Consider the following 12,665-nt stretch of genomic DNA (forward strand, 5'->3'; position numbering starts at 1 on the left):
GCCATGTAGACATACCCATAATGATGTGCATGCTGTATTATTGTACAGAGGAGGTTCTAAGTTAGTGGTTCTCAATCAGGTGTCTGAGGTCCCCTGGGGGGCTGTGAGCAGGGTTCAGGGGGGCTGCCAAGCAGGGCCAGCAATAAGACTTGCTGGGGCCCAGGGCAGAAAGCCAAAGCCCTGCCACATGGGGTTGAAGCCTGGGCCCTGAGCCCTGCCACCCAAGAATAGGGTGACCAGATTTCCTGATTTTTATAGGGACAGTCCTGATTTTTTGGGCTTTTACTTATATAGGCACCTATACCCCCCCCTCCCGCACCCAATCCCAATTTTTTCACACTTGCTATCTGATCACCCTACCCAAGACTGAGGCTGAAGCTTCATAAAGAAATAGTGTGAATGTAGTGCTTGTGGAAGGTGACAGTCTTGGAACATTGTCTACTATCTGTAGGGCAGTTGGTATAACTCTGCAACTGATAATACTATATGTTCCCCTGAAACTCAGCACAGCTCTATTTCATCACTAAACTAGCACTTAATTCTGAATGCTAGTTACAATTTAACACCCATTGGGATGAATGAGGGAATCTTTTAGAACTACTGCATGTTTAGATGTTGACTGCAGGGTGGGACTGCAGCTGTTCACCTTTGGAAGATTCTATTTGCAACTCTAAGACCTAGAGACTTCTTGGACAAGGACAAAGTCTCAAGGGTAAGTGATAGGGCCCCCAGAACCATGCAGCTGCAAGCTACTGCTCTGTGCAGGGGTGGCTTTAGGTATTTTGTGGCCCTAAGCACGGCAGGCAGGCTGCGTTCGGCGGCTTGCCTGTGGGAGGTCCCCGGTCCCGCGGATTCGGCGGCACGCCTGCGGGAGGTCCGCCGAAGCTGCGGGACCAGCGGACCCTCCGCAGGCAAGCCGCTGAAGGCAGCCTGCCTGCCGCCCTTGCGGTGACTGGCAGAGCGCCCCCTGTGGCTTGCCACCCCAGGCACGCGCTTGGCGTGGTGGTGCCTGGAGCCGCCCCTGGCTCTGTGATAGCTGTGACACAGGTTGGAAAGGCCAGTGCTGAAGGCTGTGAAACTAGTTTACTCCCCAAATCTGTGCTGAGCTTATCAGCAGGGTGGCCTGGTGTTAGTAGTCCTCAAGCTGCCATGGGGGCTGAGATGCACCTGCTGTGCAAGGGGATCGGGCCCCAGTGTCCCTGCTCTTGACCTGTCCCGTCTCCCTTCAATTTAGGGTGCAGGAGAGACCAAGAGACAGGCCCTGCACAAAGGGGCTGTTACGCTTCGCCCCCCCCGCTCAAGGGAGTAAATAGGTGGAGGGCGGGGGGACGATGCCGGTTCTCTGGGCTTGTTCCCTTCTAGGCCGGGGAAGGAAGCACGAGGCCGCCCATGGCGCCTCGTGGCTTGGAGTAAAGAGACGCTTCCTTCCTCTTTAAACACCCCCGCCTCCGGAGCACCCTACGTGACGCGCTGCGGGACGTAATGACGCGGGCAGGTGGGTGGGGCTTGCCGGTTGCGACATTTCCGTTTCTCTTAGTGGTGGTGTGCTTCGGAGAAGAGAGCAGCACGCAGAGCCAGCAGGACGTGAGTATCGTATCGCTCTCGCGCCCCCCATGGGGGGGGGGCCGCTGCGCGCCTGGCACCCGCCGCCATCTTATAGCTCCTTCCCCCAGCTCAGGGCCTGTCGGAGCCGGGGGAGGGGTGGTCGGGCAGCTCCGCGCTCGGACCAGGCGGGAGGCTGAGCCGCCGCGTCTCGAACGCTGGGGAAGGCTCGGCCCGCGGGATTCCCGCCGCGCTCCTGCTCTGCCCAGTGCCGTGGGGTAGGAAGACCACCTCCCGCTCACCGTTTGGGGGCGGGCGGGGGGCGCTGCGTCAGGAGATGCTGCCATGTTTGGGGGGCAAAGAAAGCTCATCCGAATGAGGGAGAAAATGGCGGCGGGGAACCGCCTACCCCCATCCCCCACTGCGCGACCCACTCCCATTCTCCATGACATGACGGCCGCCCCCCACGCCGTGAGCCGCCCCCCAGTCACCCACCCCGTCCGCCCTCCGTGATTCGGTGTCGTGTGTCCCTTTCTTAACTCGTCCCGGCTTTGCCCCATTCTCTCTCCATTAGGGGGAGGGGAGCGTCTGAACGAGGGAGAAAATGGCGGCTGGGAACCGCCTCCCCCTTCTTCTCCTGTGTTTGTAGGCTGTCCCCCATTCTCTACGCAGTGACCTGTCCAGTCTCCTCTTCCTCCATTCCCCTTTCAGTGACCCCTCTCCACCTCATTTTCCTCTGGGCGCCCCATATCCACGCCCACCTCGTGACCCGTATCCCTCTGCGTGGTGCACTGTCTTCCTAACCCTATATACTAGATAACCTTGCCCCTGAGTGACCCATTCGATCCCCATTGCCCTGTTCCTCCATGATGTCTTTCCCTAATTTCCCCTATATTATTCCTCATTGGTTCTCTATTCCCTGACCCCATTCTCATTCTTGGTTCCCATTCCTCCTTATTCCTTTCATGCACTTCTTGCTGTTCGTTCTCTCTCTCCTTCTTTTTTAAAATTCTGTATTGTTGCCTGCAGGCTGTATCAGACTCACTGGCCTACCTTCTTTCATCCTGTTCTCCACCCACGTAGTGGGTCCTGCCCCTCTTCAGCACATTAACAACCTTGTAACATGGCAGACTGTTTGGTTTTTTTCCCCTCGCATCCCTTTTGTAACCCTCAGCACATTCCAATTTCCTATTCTCCCTCCTCCTCTCCTGTGTTCCATTTCCCCTCACCTTGGCTGCTTTTTCACCTGACGCTGTTCTTTTCCCCACATGTATTCATTCCATATGTCAGGGGTGGCCAAACTTATTGACCCTCTGAGCCACAGAAGACAATCTTCAGAAGTTCGAAAGCTAGGACAGGCCTGCCCCATGGGCTTGATGCCCTGAGGCCACCTCCCCATTGGATAGAAGCCCCTACCCCACCCCACCCTGCAGAGGTCCTGAACCTCCTCACTCTCCACCAAGTCTGGTAGGTGGTGGTGGGGGGGCTCCATGAGCCACTTTAACTGTAAAAGAGCCACATGCAGCTCATGAGCCAGTTTGGCTACCCATGCCATATATTATTGTGCCTTTCATCCTAACACACTACCTTGCACTATGTTATTGCCCTGATAGTCATCCTCCCCCTTACTTGACATAAACCAGTAGTCCACATACTCCCCAATCTCTCACTATAGTTCCTTCCTTACAAACTATTCCCTTTTATAACCTACTTTTCTGCTTTGTTCTTTCAAAAGCTGAAAGGTATTAAAAGCAATTAATTAGAATCCTTCCTGTGCCTCTTCTCTACATGGAATACTAGATGTTCATATACTATATTGATAGGTTTGCAGAGTAGACACATCTGGCAGTATGCCTTCAAAAGATATGGATTTCCATGCATGCCTAACTAATGAAAATTGGGCCATAAGTGGTTTGCCTGAGATCACCTAGGACAGTGGTTCTCAGACTTTTGAACTGGTGACCCCTTTCATATAGCAAGCCTCTGAGTGCGACCCCCACCCCACGTATACATTAAAAATACTTTTGTATATATTTAACACCATTGCTGAAGGGAAAGTGGGGTTTGGGATGGAGGCTGACAGCTCGTGACCCCCCCCATGTAATAACCTCATGACCCCCTGAGGGGTCCCAACCCCCAGTTTGAGAACCCCTGACCTAGGAAATATGTGGCAGAACTGAGAATACAATTTTAGATATCTCACCTCAATGTGGCTTAACCACACACCATATTTTCTTTTAATTTCTTGAAACATAGGTAGACAAGTTCATGATGATGGGTCTATATCTCTTAACCAGTACTTGTCATTCTGTCACATGGAAATCAAAGTAGACAAAATAACAATACATAAGAGTGAAGGGAGTCATTTGCTAGATAATGTTGTACCCATATGTTTTGTGACATTCATTGAAAACTTCTATTGAAATGTATGTAGAAATGTTTAATTAGTTTGTTTTGATAATAAATTAAATCCATAGTAACTTAGACTGAGCTGTTTATTACTATTTTGTGCACCCCAAAATGTGTTAAATGTATCACAAATCAAGTAAAAACGGAGGCCAGGTCTACACTATAAACGTACATCAGTATAACTACGTCTCTCAAGGGTCTGAACAATCCACACCCCTGAGCAACATAGTTATACCGACCTAATCTCTGGTGTAGCCAGCACTATGTCAATGGGAGGGCTTCTTCCATTGACATAGCTACTGCCTCTTGCAGAATTGGATTAACTACACTGACTTCACCTGCCCTGAGTCCTTGTCCTGAAGAGGTTTCAAAATAAGTGAGACACTACACAAATGAAGGGAATGGATCAAAGGAAAGGGAGATAAAGGACTAGGATGATAATGACATGTTGCTCAGATAGACACATATTGAAGTTTCCTGCCACTTCATGTTGGCTTCAAATATGAGATATTTGAATAAGATGAGAGAAGAGGCTTAGCAAAGCTGTTTGGGGAGTGCATTCCAGTCATAAAGGGCAATGTTTCCTATATGATATGTTCACTATCTTTCTTCTCTCCAGAATGCCTAAATCAAAGGAACTTGTGTCTTCAAGCTCATCTGCCAGTGATTCAGATAGTGAAGTTGACAAAAAGGTGAATATTGGACAACTGTTTACTGCATTTTAGTCTAGTAATTTATAAACGAAACACCAAACAAACTTCTTCTGGCTTGGATTAGGAGGCAATTCAATTCTGATGGAATGTGTACGCCATGCTATTTGTGTTGCCTAGCCTTTTGTTAAAACTGGGATCAGTGGTCAGAAGGTGAGATCCTTCTAAAAATGGAATGAAACTTCTTTTTTTAAGATTGATTGGCTTTGTATCATTTGTTATTTCACTTGTGGCATCTAACCACAAGGTTCTTGGAGTTCTGTGGATCTCTGTGGTGAGAGCAAAAATACTAAATCATTTTAGTTCCCTTGCTCTGTTAACATTTCTTTTCCTCCTAAACAGCTGTGAAAGCTGATGTTGAGAAACATGATTGTTTAGCTTCTCAAGCGCATCAAGAGTTGATATACATGCTGGGCTACAATGATTGTAGTGAGCATTGTGTATTTGAAGTGCTGGCTGAGTTTTCTGTGGATAGGACAAAACAGTATTATTTTGTTATGTATATTCTGTAGTTCACTGCAGATAAGGTGTGGAAGCATGAAGATCTTGGAGTGCTGTATGTAAATTAGTAACAAAATGGTAAAGTCAGAATGTTCCTATATCTCCTTTATTCTTTCTCTCCTTCCCTCTTCCTTGAATTGGGGAGATGTAAAAAGTGCAAGGTGAGTGTGTATAAAAAGAAAATTTAATGTCCACCTCAATTTTATTTAGATCTTCTTTGGGTTACAAAAGTGCTTATTCTCCTAAATCTGTTCCTCTTGGAGTCCAATGAGAGTTTTACCATTGACTTCAGTAGGAGCAGAATTAGGACATCTTAGTGCACTTTTGAAAATCCCACCCAAAATTTACTGTATTAATAGTTCTCTAATTTCTTCTTTTAATAACTAATAAAATGGGATGTGCTTTGTATTTTTGTTTATATTTTTTAATTTTTTGGTTAAAGGCAAAGAGGAAAAAGCAAGTAGCTCCAGAAAAGCCTGTAAAGAAACAAAAGACTGGTGAAAGTTCTAAAGGTGCAGCTTCCTCTAAGCAAAGCAGCAACAGAGATGAGAATATGTTCCAGGTAATATTGATGATGCTACTTCTAGAGGCTGTTGGTTGAAGGGTTCGTGAGGAAGCATGTTATAGTTTGTATTCTGTAATCTTTATGAAGAGAACTTTAAACGCTTTGAATGCTATGCTATACCTGGATAATAAAACCAATCTCTTGTCATCTTTTGGCTAAATAAGGTTACAGTGTTAGAAAGTGAGATACCCAGAAAAAAACAATGATGAGATTTGGTAGAGTAAAATAATCCATGCTATGCCATTCAATTCTAACTTTGGTTCATTGATTGTATCACTTGTTCCCAGTATTTTGTCTTGGTTTATAGTTTCATTTTGGAAGTTCTAATGATGCTGTCAGGTGCAGTTAATCTGAGAAAACCAGACAGTTGCTTGCCATATATAGATGTGAAATCTGCTTTCTTCTGCCACCTAGGATTTAATTTGGTTGTGATATCCAATTCTCTAATTCTGTGAGGATTTAGCCTTGAGCTAAGCATCAGACAATCTGTGTGTGTTTGGAGCTTGTGGCCTCCACCACAAATTTTTCCAGTAAATTCAGAACTTCAAGGATTTCTGTTTGTTTAACCTATGCAGATCTCTTTTGTTTCTGGAAACATTGAAATGAACTCCGATTTAGAGCAGGAGAAGGTGATAGTTCTTCTATCATCTTCATTAGTCTCAGAGCTTGAAAACAAATTTGAATGGATTGTTTTCTCTTAGCATTTTCTAGTTTCATTAACAAATTTTGCACAAGGAAGCAGGAGCTTTTTCTGAAATAATCAGTAATTTAAGTTGGCAGTATTTATTAGGAATTCATCTTTTAGGTACACATGAAGTTTCTTTTGAGGACACCCATTTTTCCAGGAAATAATGCTGAATTCTCCTAATGTGTTAAGTCCTTCATCCATTAATGCTGTCACCACTTATTTAGTCCCAATATACTTCTTCAGGAAAATACTTAATCCAATCATTTCTACTTAAATCTAAAATAAGCAGTAGCAGTATGCAGTGCCTCATGTCAAAGTATTTAATGCTGATTAGAAAAATGAATAATCCTGTATGTGTAAAATGTATTAAATTCTGATGATTTGTTTTTATTGGCAGATTGGCAAAATGAGGTATGTCAGTGTTCGTGACTTTAAAGGGAAAGTCCTAATTGATATTAGAGAATACTGGATGGATCAAGAAGGTGAAATGAAACCTGGCAGAAAAGGTGAACTTCTATTTTGTGTCATTGGTTGCATAGTATTAAAGTATATTTAGCTTAGCTTTATTGAGGAAAGTGGAAAATCGTCTAACTTCAAGAATTCTGTAAGTACCAGATTCATATGGTTCACAGCTAAATAATGAGGCCATTCTTGATTCTAATGCAAAATTTTAATGTGCCTTGATACTTACTCAATAAAATATTTTAGTTACTTAGAAGATGGCTTAATGGGAAAGCATTAATACTGGGGGGCAGGAGGAGGGAAATCTAGGCACATGCCGCAGTTCTTTCCTTCTCTTCTCCCACTCCTAAAAGTATTTTGGTTCCTTGGCAATGAGGATATGGTCCACAGTTTTAGAACAGGGTATAAAACCCCGTAACTTAAAGATAAAAAGACCATTTTTAAACAAAGCAAATTTAAATCGGAATTTACAACTATCTGCCTGAAAGTTGTGCTTTAAATTTTCATAATTTAAAATGAAAAAAGTTTGTGTTGCAGTGGATTGAAGTTAGGCACCATATCTAAATAGGATTAATCAAAACAAGTCTGGATTTTATCTCTGTAGAAACTATAGATGGGAAAAGTATTAAATTCTGTAACCTGGACTACTGAATAACTGTTGTGTTTTCTCTAATATCTTAGCACTTCTTATTTCCCCCAGATAGTTTTAAGTTACCATTGCATGAGATAATAAACTGCATGATAACCTATTACTAGTTTTGGAGCTGAACAGGGTTCAGTTGAGAACACTAAAGTGGAAACACAACTGCTTTAATACAAATTTTGCAGAAAAATTTTGTTTAATTTTTACAGTGTTATACCAGTAAGTTATAGTACTAAACATTTTTGGGGAAACCTACCGTGTCTCCAAGATGCAAAAGTCCCATATGGGAATATTTTTTTGAAGAGATTCCTGTATCATTTGGAAGTATTAAGAAAGGATCACATGCTGTATAAGCGTAACAAAGACAATGCAGGGCTTGGTAGCAGGAATGAAACAACATTTTGAAAAGTGTGCTACCCATGCCAAGGATGACATTGAAGATACTGTTTCTCTGTCAGTCTGAATATTCTGGATCTTTTGGTGAGTAATGTTAGTGTTTTTATTACATTTTAGAAAAATATTTAAAAACAAAGTTAAATATTGCTGGGTTATTTTCCTGTGGGGTTTATAACAAGAAGCAGAGAAATTTAGTTTAATCTGAATGAGAATTTTAAGCGTTTGAAGGTTAGAAGTTTGTCATTAAAGGCTCCATTCAGTGCCTGTTCATGTTTAGGGAAAGGCTCCCATTGTTTACAGTGGGCATGGGACTGGACCATGAAAGTATATCAAAGGTGGCAGTGCAGTGGGGCCTCATAATATAATGGCGATGTCCAGGTAGCCATATTGATTTGACAGCCTTGTACTGCTGAGTTTTGAACTTGACCCAGACATGCTGTCTGAACTAGTTTAGGCAATGGATTAAAAACTAACCACAAGCAGGTTGAACTACTATACTGCTGGTATAAACATCGTGTGCGCAAAACACCGTACATAATTTTTTCATTTTTTTAACTAAATTTCTTGAAATGTCCAATTATTAATCCTCAATTCAAACTAAATCCATTGAAAGTTTGAAGTTTTAAAAGCTAACTGTTTTTGAATTATCTGAGTACAGATAAACTATCAACTTCTGTTAACCCTCTTAGGTTGGGAGTGTCTAGGCATGAGAAATTTAATTCCAAAATTTTAGTTGAGGTGAAAATAGGAGTTTGGAATGCAATGGCTATTCCAATTTATATTTTATAGTGGTGGTGCAATTCAGATCTGGAACACAACACAAACAATGGCACTTTCTCATAGTCCTTCCTCATGTCGTCTTATGGCACCATTTTTACTGAGCTGTTCCTAGTGTCTGTTGCCAGCTGGAGAGGGACAGAGTTAAGGTACACACCATCCCTGCAACACAACCTTAACTTTGTATTTCCTGGTTTTCAGAGGTTTAAGTTTAGCCACTCTCCACATTCTGGAAGGGCACGAGGCAGAACTGGGCAACTTTATCTGTGTGTCAACGAAGTTTTCAGGCAGTTAATTTTAGAATTATACAGGTGAGATGAATGACCACTTTCTGCATTGTTGTTAGCTTCATCATTATCACTATCTGATGCATCCGGCAGCAGCAGTACAACTAAACGTGTTAGAATGCTTGTTTGGTGCTCAGTCAAAGAAATATCCATTTTCATCATCCAAAACAACCATGGACTACTTTGTAGTCAATATTGCTATTCTCAATGAAGAGTTCATAGTTGAAGATTGCTTGGTTCATATAAGCAGCTAATTTTTCTTACAACTTTTTCTGAAGAGTTTGAGATGGCTCAGGCTTTAACAAGGATCAGGAAAAATGTCAACGGTACCCAAAATTAAATTGTAGATATGTAAAGCACTTCCTTGATTCAACTTCCTTTCCTGCATTCTCAATCTAAAGAACCAGTACAGATGTTAAAAGTAAAAATGAAATTAATGCTGCTATGACATGTACATTATAATAAATTTTCAGAGCTGGAAGAGAACCACCCAAAAATGTGTTTGCTACTGAACTCAGTGAAGTTAAACCCGTGGACTGGTGGAAATGTCTGGCCAGTCTCTCAGATGTAGAACTCAGTAAAATTTTTTTTTCTCCTGGGGTTGAAGCTACTGCAGGTGTACAAACGACATTATCTAAATCTTGACTAGTTTGTTCTAATTTCAGAAACTGATAGTGTGTAAAGGAAGTAGGTAACCATCTTGAACAATTAATCCAGGTGGCAGATGAAGACACTGTATTCTAGAAAATGTCTCAGTGCAGTTTCTCTCATTTATTTAGTCACAGTTTACTAAAACTGAAAAAAACAAACTTTTTTTGTCATTACCTACTGTTGATTTAGTACATATCACACTAGAGCTTGGTTTCAGTTGAAGTTTTGTTACTTCAGCAATTGGGAAAGCTGAGCCCAAGCAGTAACGTTCTAACATGTTGGTTCTGGTGTAATCCCAACAAAATTTACTTGTACTGTAGTTTCAGGCTAGGATTTTCAGTGGAGCCTAATGACTTAAACATGCAAATCCCATTTAAATTCGGTGGGAATTAAATGGCTAACTCCATAAGCCCTTTTGTAAATCCAGCATGACTAAACAAATGTTGACTAAATCAGAAATGTTACATCACTAAATTTGACTACCACAAACTCTCTGAAGAAGTTTGTTTGGTAAAGTAAGTTGCTGCTGGAACAAGCCATGCATGTTACTAAGGCCATGTCTATATGTGCAGCAGCAACGCAGCTGTATCAACACAGCTGCAATGCATCTGATGAAGATGCTCTGTGCCAAAGGGGGAGAGCTTTCCTGTCACCATAAAAAACCCACCTCCATGAGTGGCATAAGCTATGTCGGTGGGAGAAGCTCTTCTGCCGACATAGCGCTGTCCACATGAATGCTTATGTTGGTGTAATTTGCTTTGCTCAGGGGTGGAATATTCATACCCCTGGGTGGCATAAGTTTTGCCAATATAGGATGTAGTGTAGACATAGCCTAAATATCACTTAATTTTTTTAGTTATGTAGCTAACACTAATATTACATCAATAGATGACTGTTTTCTCTGTTATAAACTGTGATGCTTCCTTTCGGAAACTAAACTAAAATCTCATCTTAAAATCAGTATTGATTTAAATTGCTTTGAAATCAGCACACTTTGAAAACCTATGCTAGATTAGAATACTTGATACTTTGTTGGTCTGTTCATCTAGAAATGAAGTTGGTGACTATGGTAAGAATTTTGAGATTTGTATATTTTCTGACTGAAAGGGCTTAATGCTGTTTGATATTTTCCAGTGCAAAATTAAATATTCAGTTACAGTCAAGTGTTCAAGATTTCTTTAAAAAAAAAAACCTGTCTTCTCTGAAAACTTGATAAAACTGTGTGACAGCATGTTCAGACTAGCTGGTGCCCAAAACATGGGAGAATGTAGGAAAAGTTTTTTTCCCCTCTAGACTAAAGTTCACAGATGGCTGACATCAGCAGTACTTATGTTTAATATTCTCAAATAAAAAACATATTCGTTACCAAAAAAGTCCTGATCCTGTTTCCCTTGGGCCCTATCACAGGTTTTCTCAAAGTGCGTCTAGACTGCTCCTTGAATGAATGGAGACAAAATTGAATAAATCCTTAAATAAACAATGGGTTAAAAGTATAAGAAACGTGTAGAGGCATGAGTAAGATTGGTGCATGAGAAAATATAGATAAATGTCATACTATTCTGTGTGGTGGGAGAGAAGAATGGGGTGCAGCACAGTGCTGCTTCAAAAATGTTTACATGCTTAATGTACAGAATTTAGTTTTAACAAAGAAGATTAAGAGGTGACTTTGAGGAGCCAGTTATTAAATACTTGTTCCCCATTCCTTAGTCTAGCCGAGAAGGGTGTAACACAATCCAAAGACTAGAAGTTGAAGCTAGCCAAATTCAGACTGGAAATAAGTCTTAAATTTTTAACAGCGGAGGTAATTAACCATTGGAACAGTTTATCAATGGTCATAGTGGATTCTCCATCACTGACCATTTTGAAATCAAGATTATCTTTTTAGAAAACATCTAAAACATTTTGCAAAAGTTCACTGGGTCAAATTGTACAGGAGGTCAGGCTAGTTGATCATTATAGTCCTGCCTGGCCATGAAATCTATGAATCTAAGAACATGTGTGTGCAAACTCAATCCACAAACATGGCTTTTATCACACCAAAGAAAGAAGCCTGGGCCTCTCCAGCTCATCCAGAGTTTTAGTGCAGCCTGCCATTTGTAGCTTCTTGTGATTCACATAACACCTGTGGATGGGTTTCTACAAAGATGCTGCACTACAGTTTGTATCTTCTCACATTCAAACAGAATCCATAAACAGACTAACCTCTTGTTTAGCCAGAAGTTAAATGTAAATATTCCAGTGAATAGTCATAGATATTTTAGTTAATGTAATTAATTATTCATTTAACACTCACTACAGCTAACATTGTTAGTTACAAAAATATTGATGACATAGTAAGATTGTTTTGGGTTCAACTATTGTTAAAGTTGTACAAAATCTTGATCTTGCTGCACTGAGGATTTGTGTTTAATGCATTTCAGGTATTTCTTTAAATCCAGAACAGTGGAGCCAGCTGAAGGAACAGATTTCCGATATTGATGATGCAGTAAGAAAACTGTAAAGACAGCCATACAGAAACTTACTGTTTTAGTTGTTTTAAGCAGTCTTTTTACACATTGGCTTTTGTTTTCTAAAATACTTGTTTTCCAAGCTATTGTATATTTGGATTGCAAAACAATTTGTAAGATGAATACTTTTTTTTATGTGCATTAAAAGTGTATTCTAAGTGAGGCTATTTGTGTATACTTTATTAAAAAGGAATGATTTGCTTTCAACACAGTGTAAAATACAAACCAATCCAGTAATACTATATAACGCATAGCTGTTTGTGGCCTTCCAGCCAACAGTTTTTAGTCTCCTTTTAATTTTGGTTTCAGTTCAGTTAAAACATGTTCATATTAACTGTTAATCAGGAGACATTAAAAAAACAAACCTTGCCCTTATTGCAAATGTTCATAACTTTTATATTTGTGATTTCAACTCAGTCCAAATAATGAATAATTAAAATAGTTTTTGTAGATAATCTTAAATACTGTCTTTGAAAATTCACCACATTATTCTTATGTACTTATCTACATAGGTATTTGGCATTGCT

The 12,665-nt window shown here is 41.0% G+C and overlaps 1 protein-coding gene across 1 annotated transcript; it reads left to right on the top strand.

Annotated features, from left to right (window-relative positions):
- The first annotated feature begins 1,487 nt into the window (after window positions 1-1,487).
- Window positions 1,488-12,301, top strand: SUB1 (SUB1 regulator of transcription). The gene is made up of 5 exons (XM_045020820.1): window positions 1,488-1,584; window positions 4,571-4,643; window positions 5,605-5,724; window positions 6,813-6,921; window positions 12,052-12,301. The coding sequence occupies exons 2-5, from the start codon at window positions 4,572-4,574 to the stop codon at window positions 12,129-12,131; spliced, it is 381 nt and encodes a 126-aa protein (XP_044876755.1). The 5' UTR covers window positions 1,488-1,584; window position 4,571; the 3' UTR covers window positions 12,132-12,301.
- Window positions 12,302-12,665: the final 364 nt, after the last annotated feature.

The sequence above is a fragment of the Mauremys mutica genome, chromosome 6 (genome assembly GCF_020497125.1).
Source record: "Mauremys mutica isolate MM-2020 ecotype Southern chromosome 6, ASM2049712v1, whole genome shotgun sequence".
Lineage (NCBI taxonomy): Eukaryota > Metazoa > Chordata > Testudines > Geoemydidae > Mauremys > Mauremys mutica.

Coding starts and splice junctions, on each gene's coding strand:
- SUB1 (XM_045020820.1), top strand. CDS start 4,572: ATGCCTAAATCAAAGGAACTTGTGTCTTCAAGCTCATCTGCCAGTGAT. Junction 4,644..5,604: donor ATAGTGAAGTTGACAAAAAG/GTGAATATTGGA, acceptor TTTTGGTTAAAG/GCAAAGAGGAAAAAGCAAGT. Junction 6,922..12,051: donor AATGAAACCTGGCAGAAAAG/GTGAACTTCTAT, acceptor AATGCATTTCAG/GTATTTCTTTAAATCCAGAA.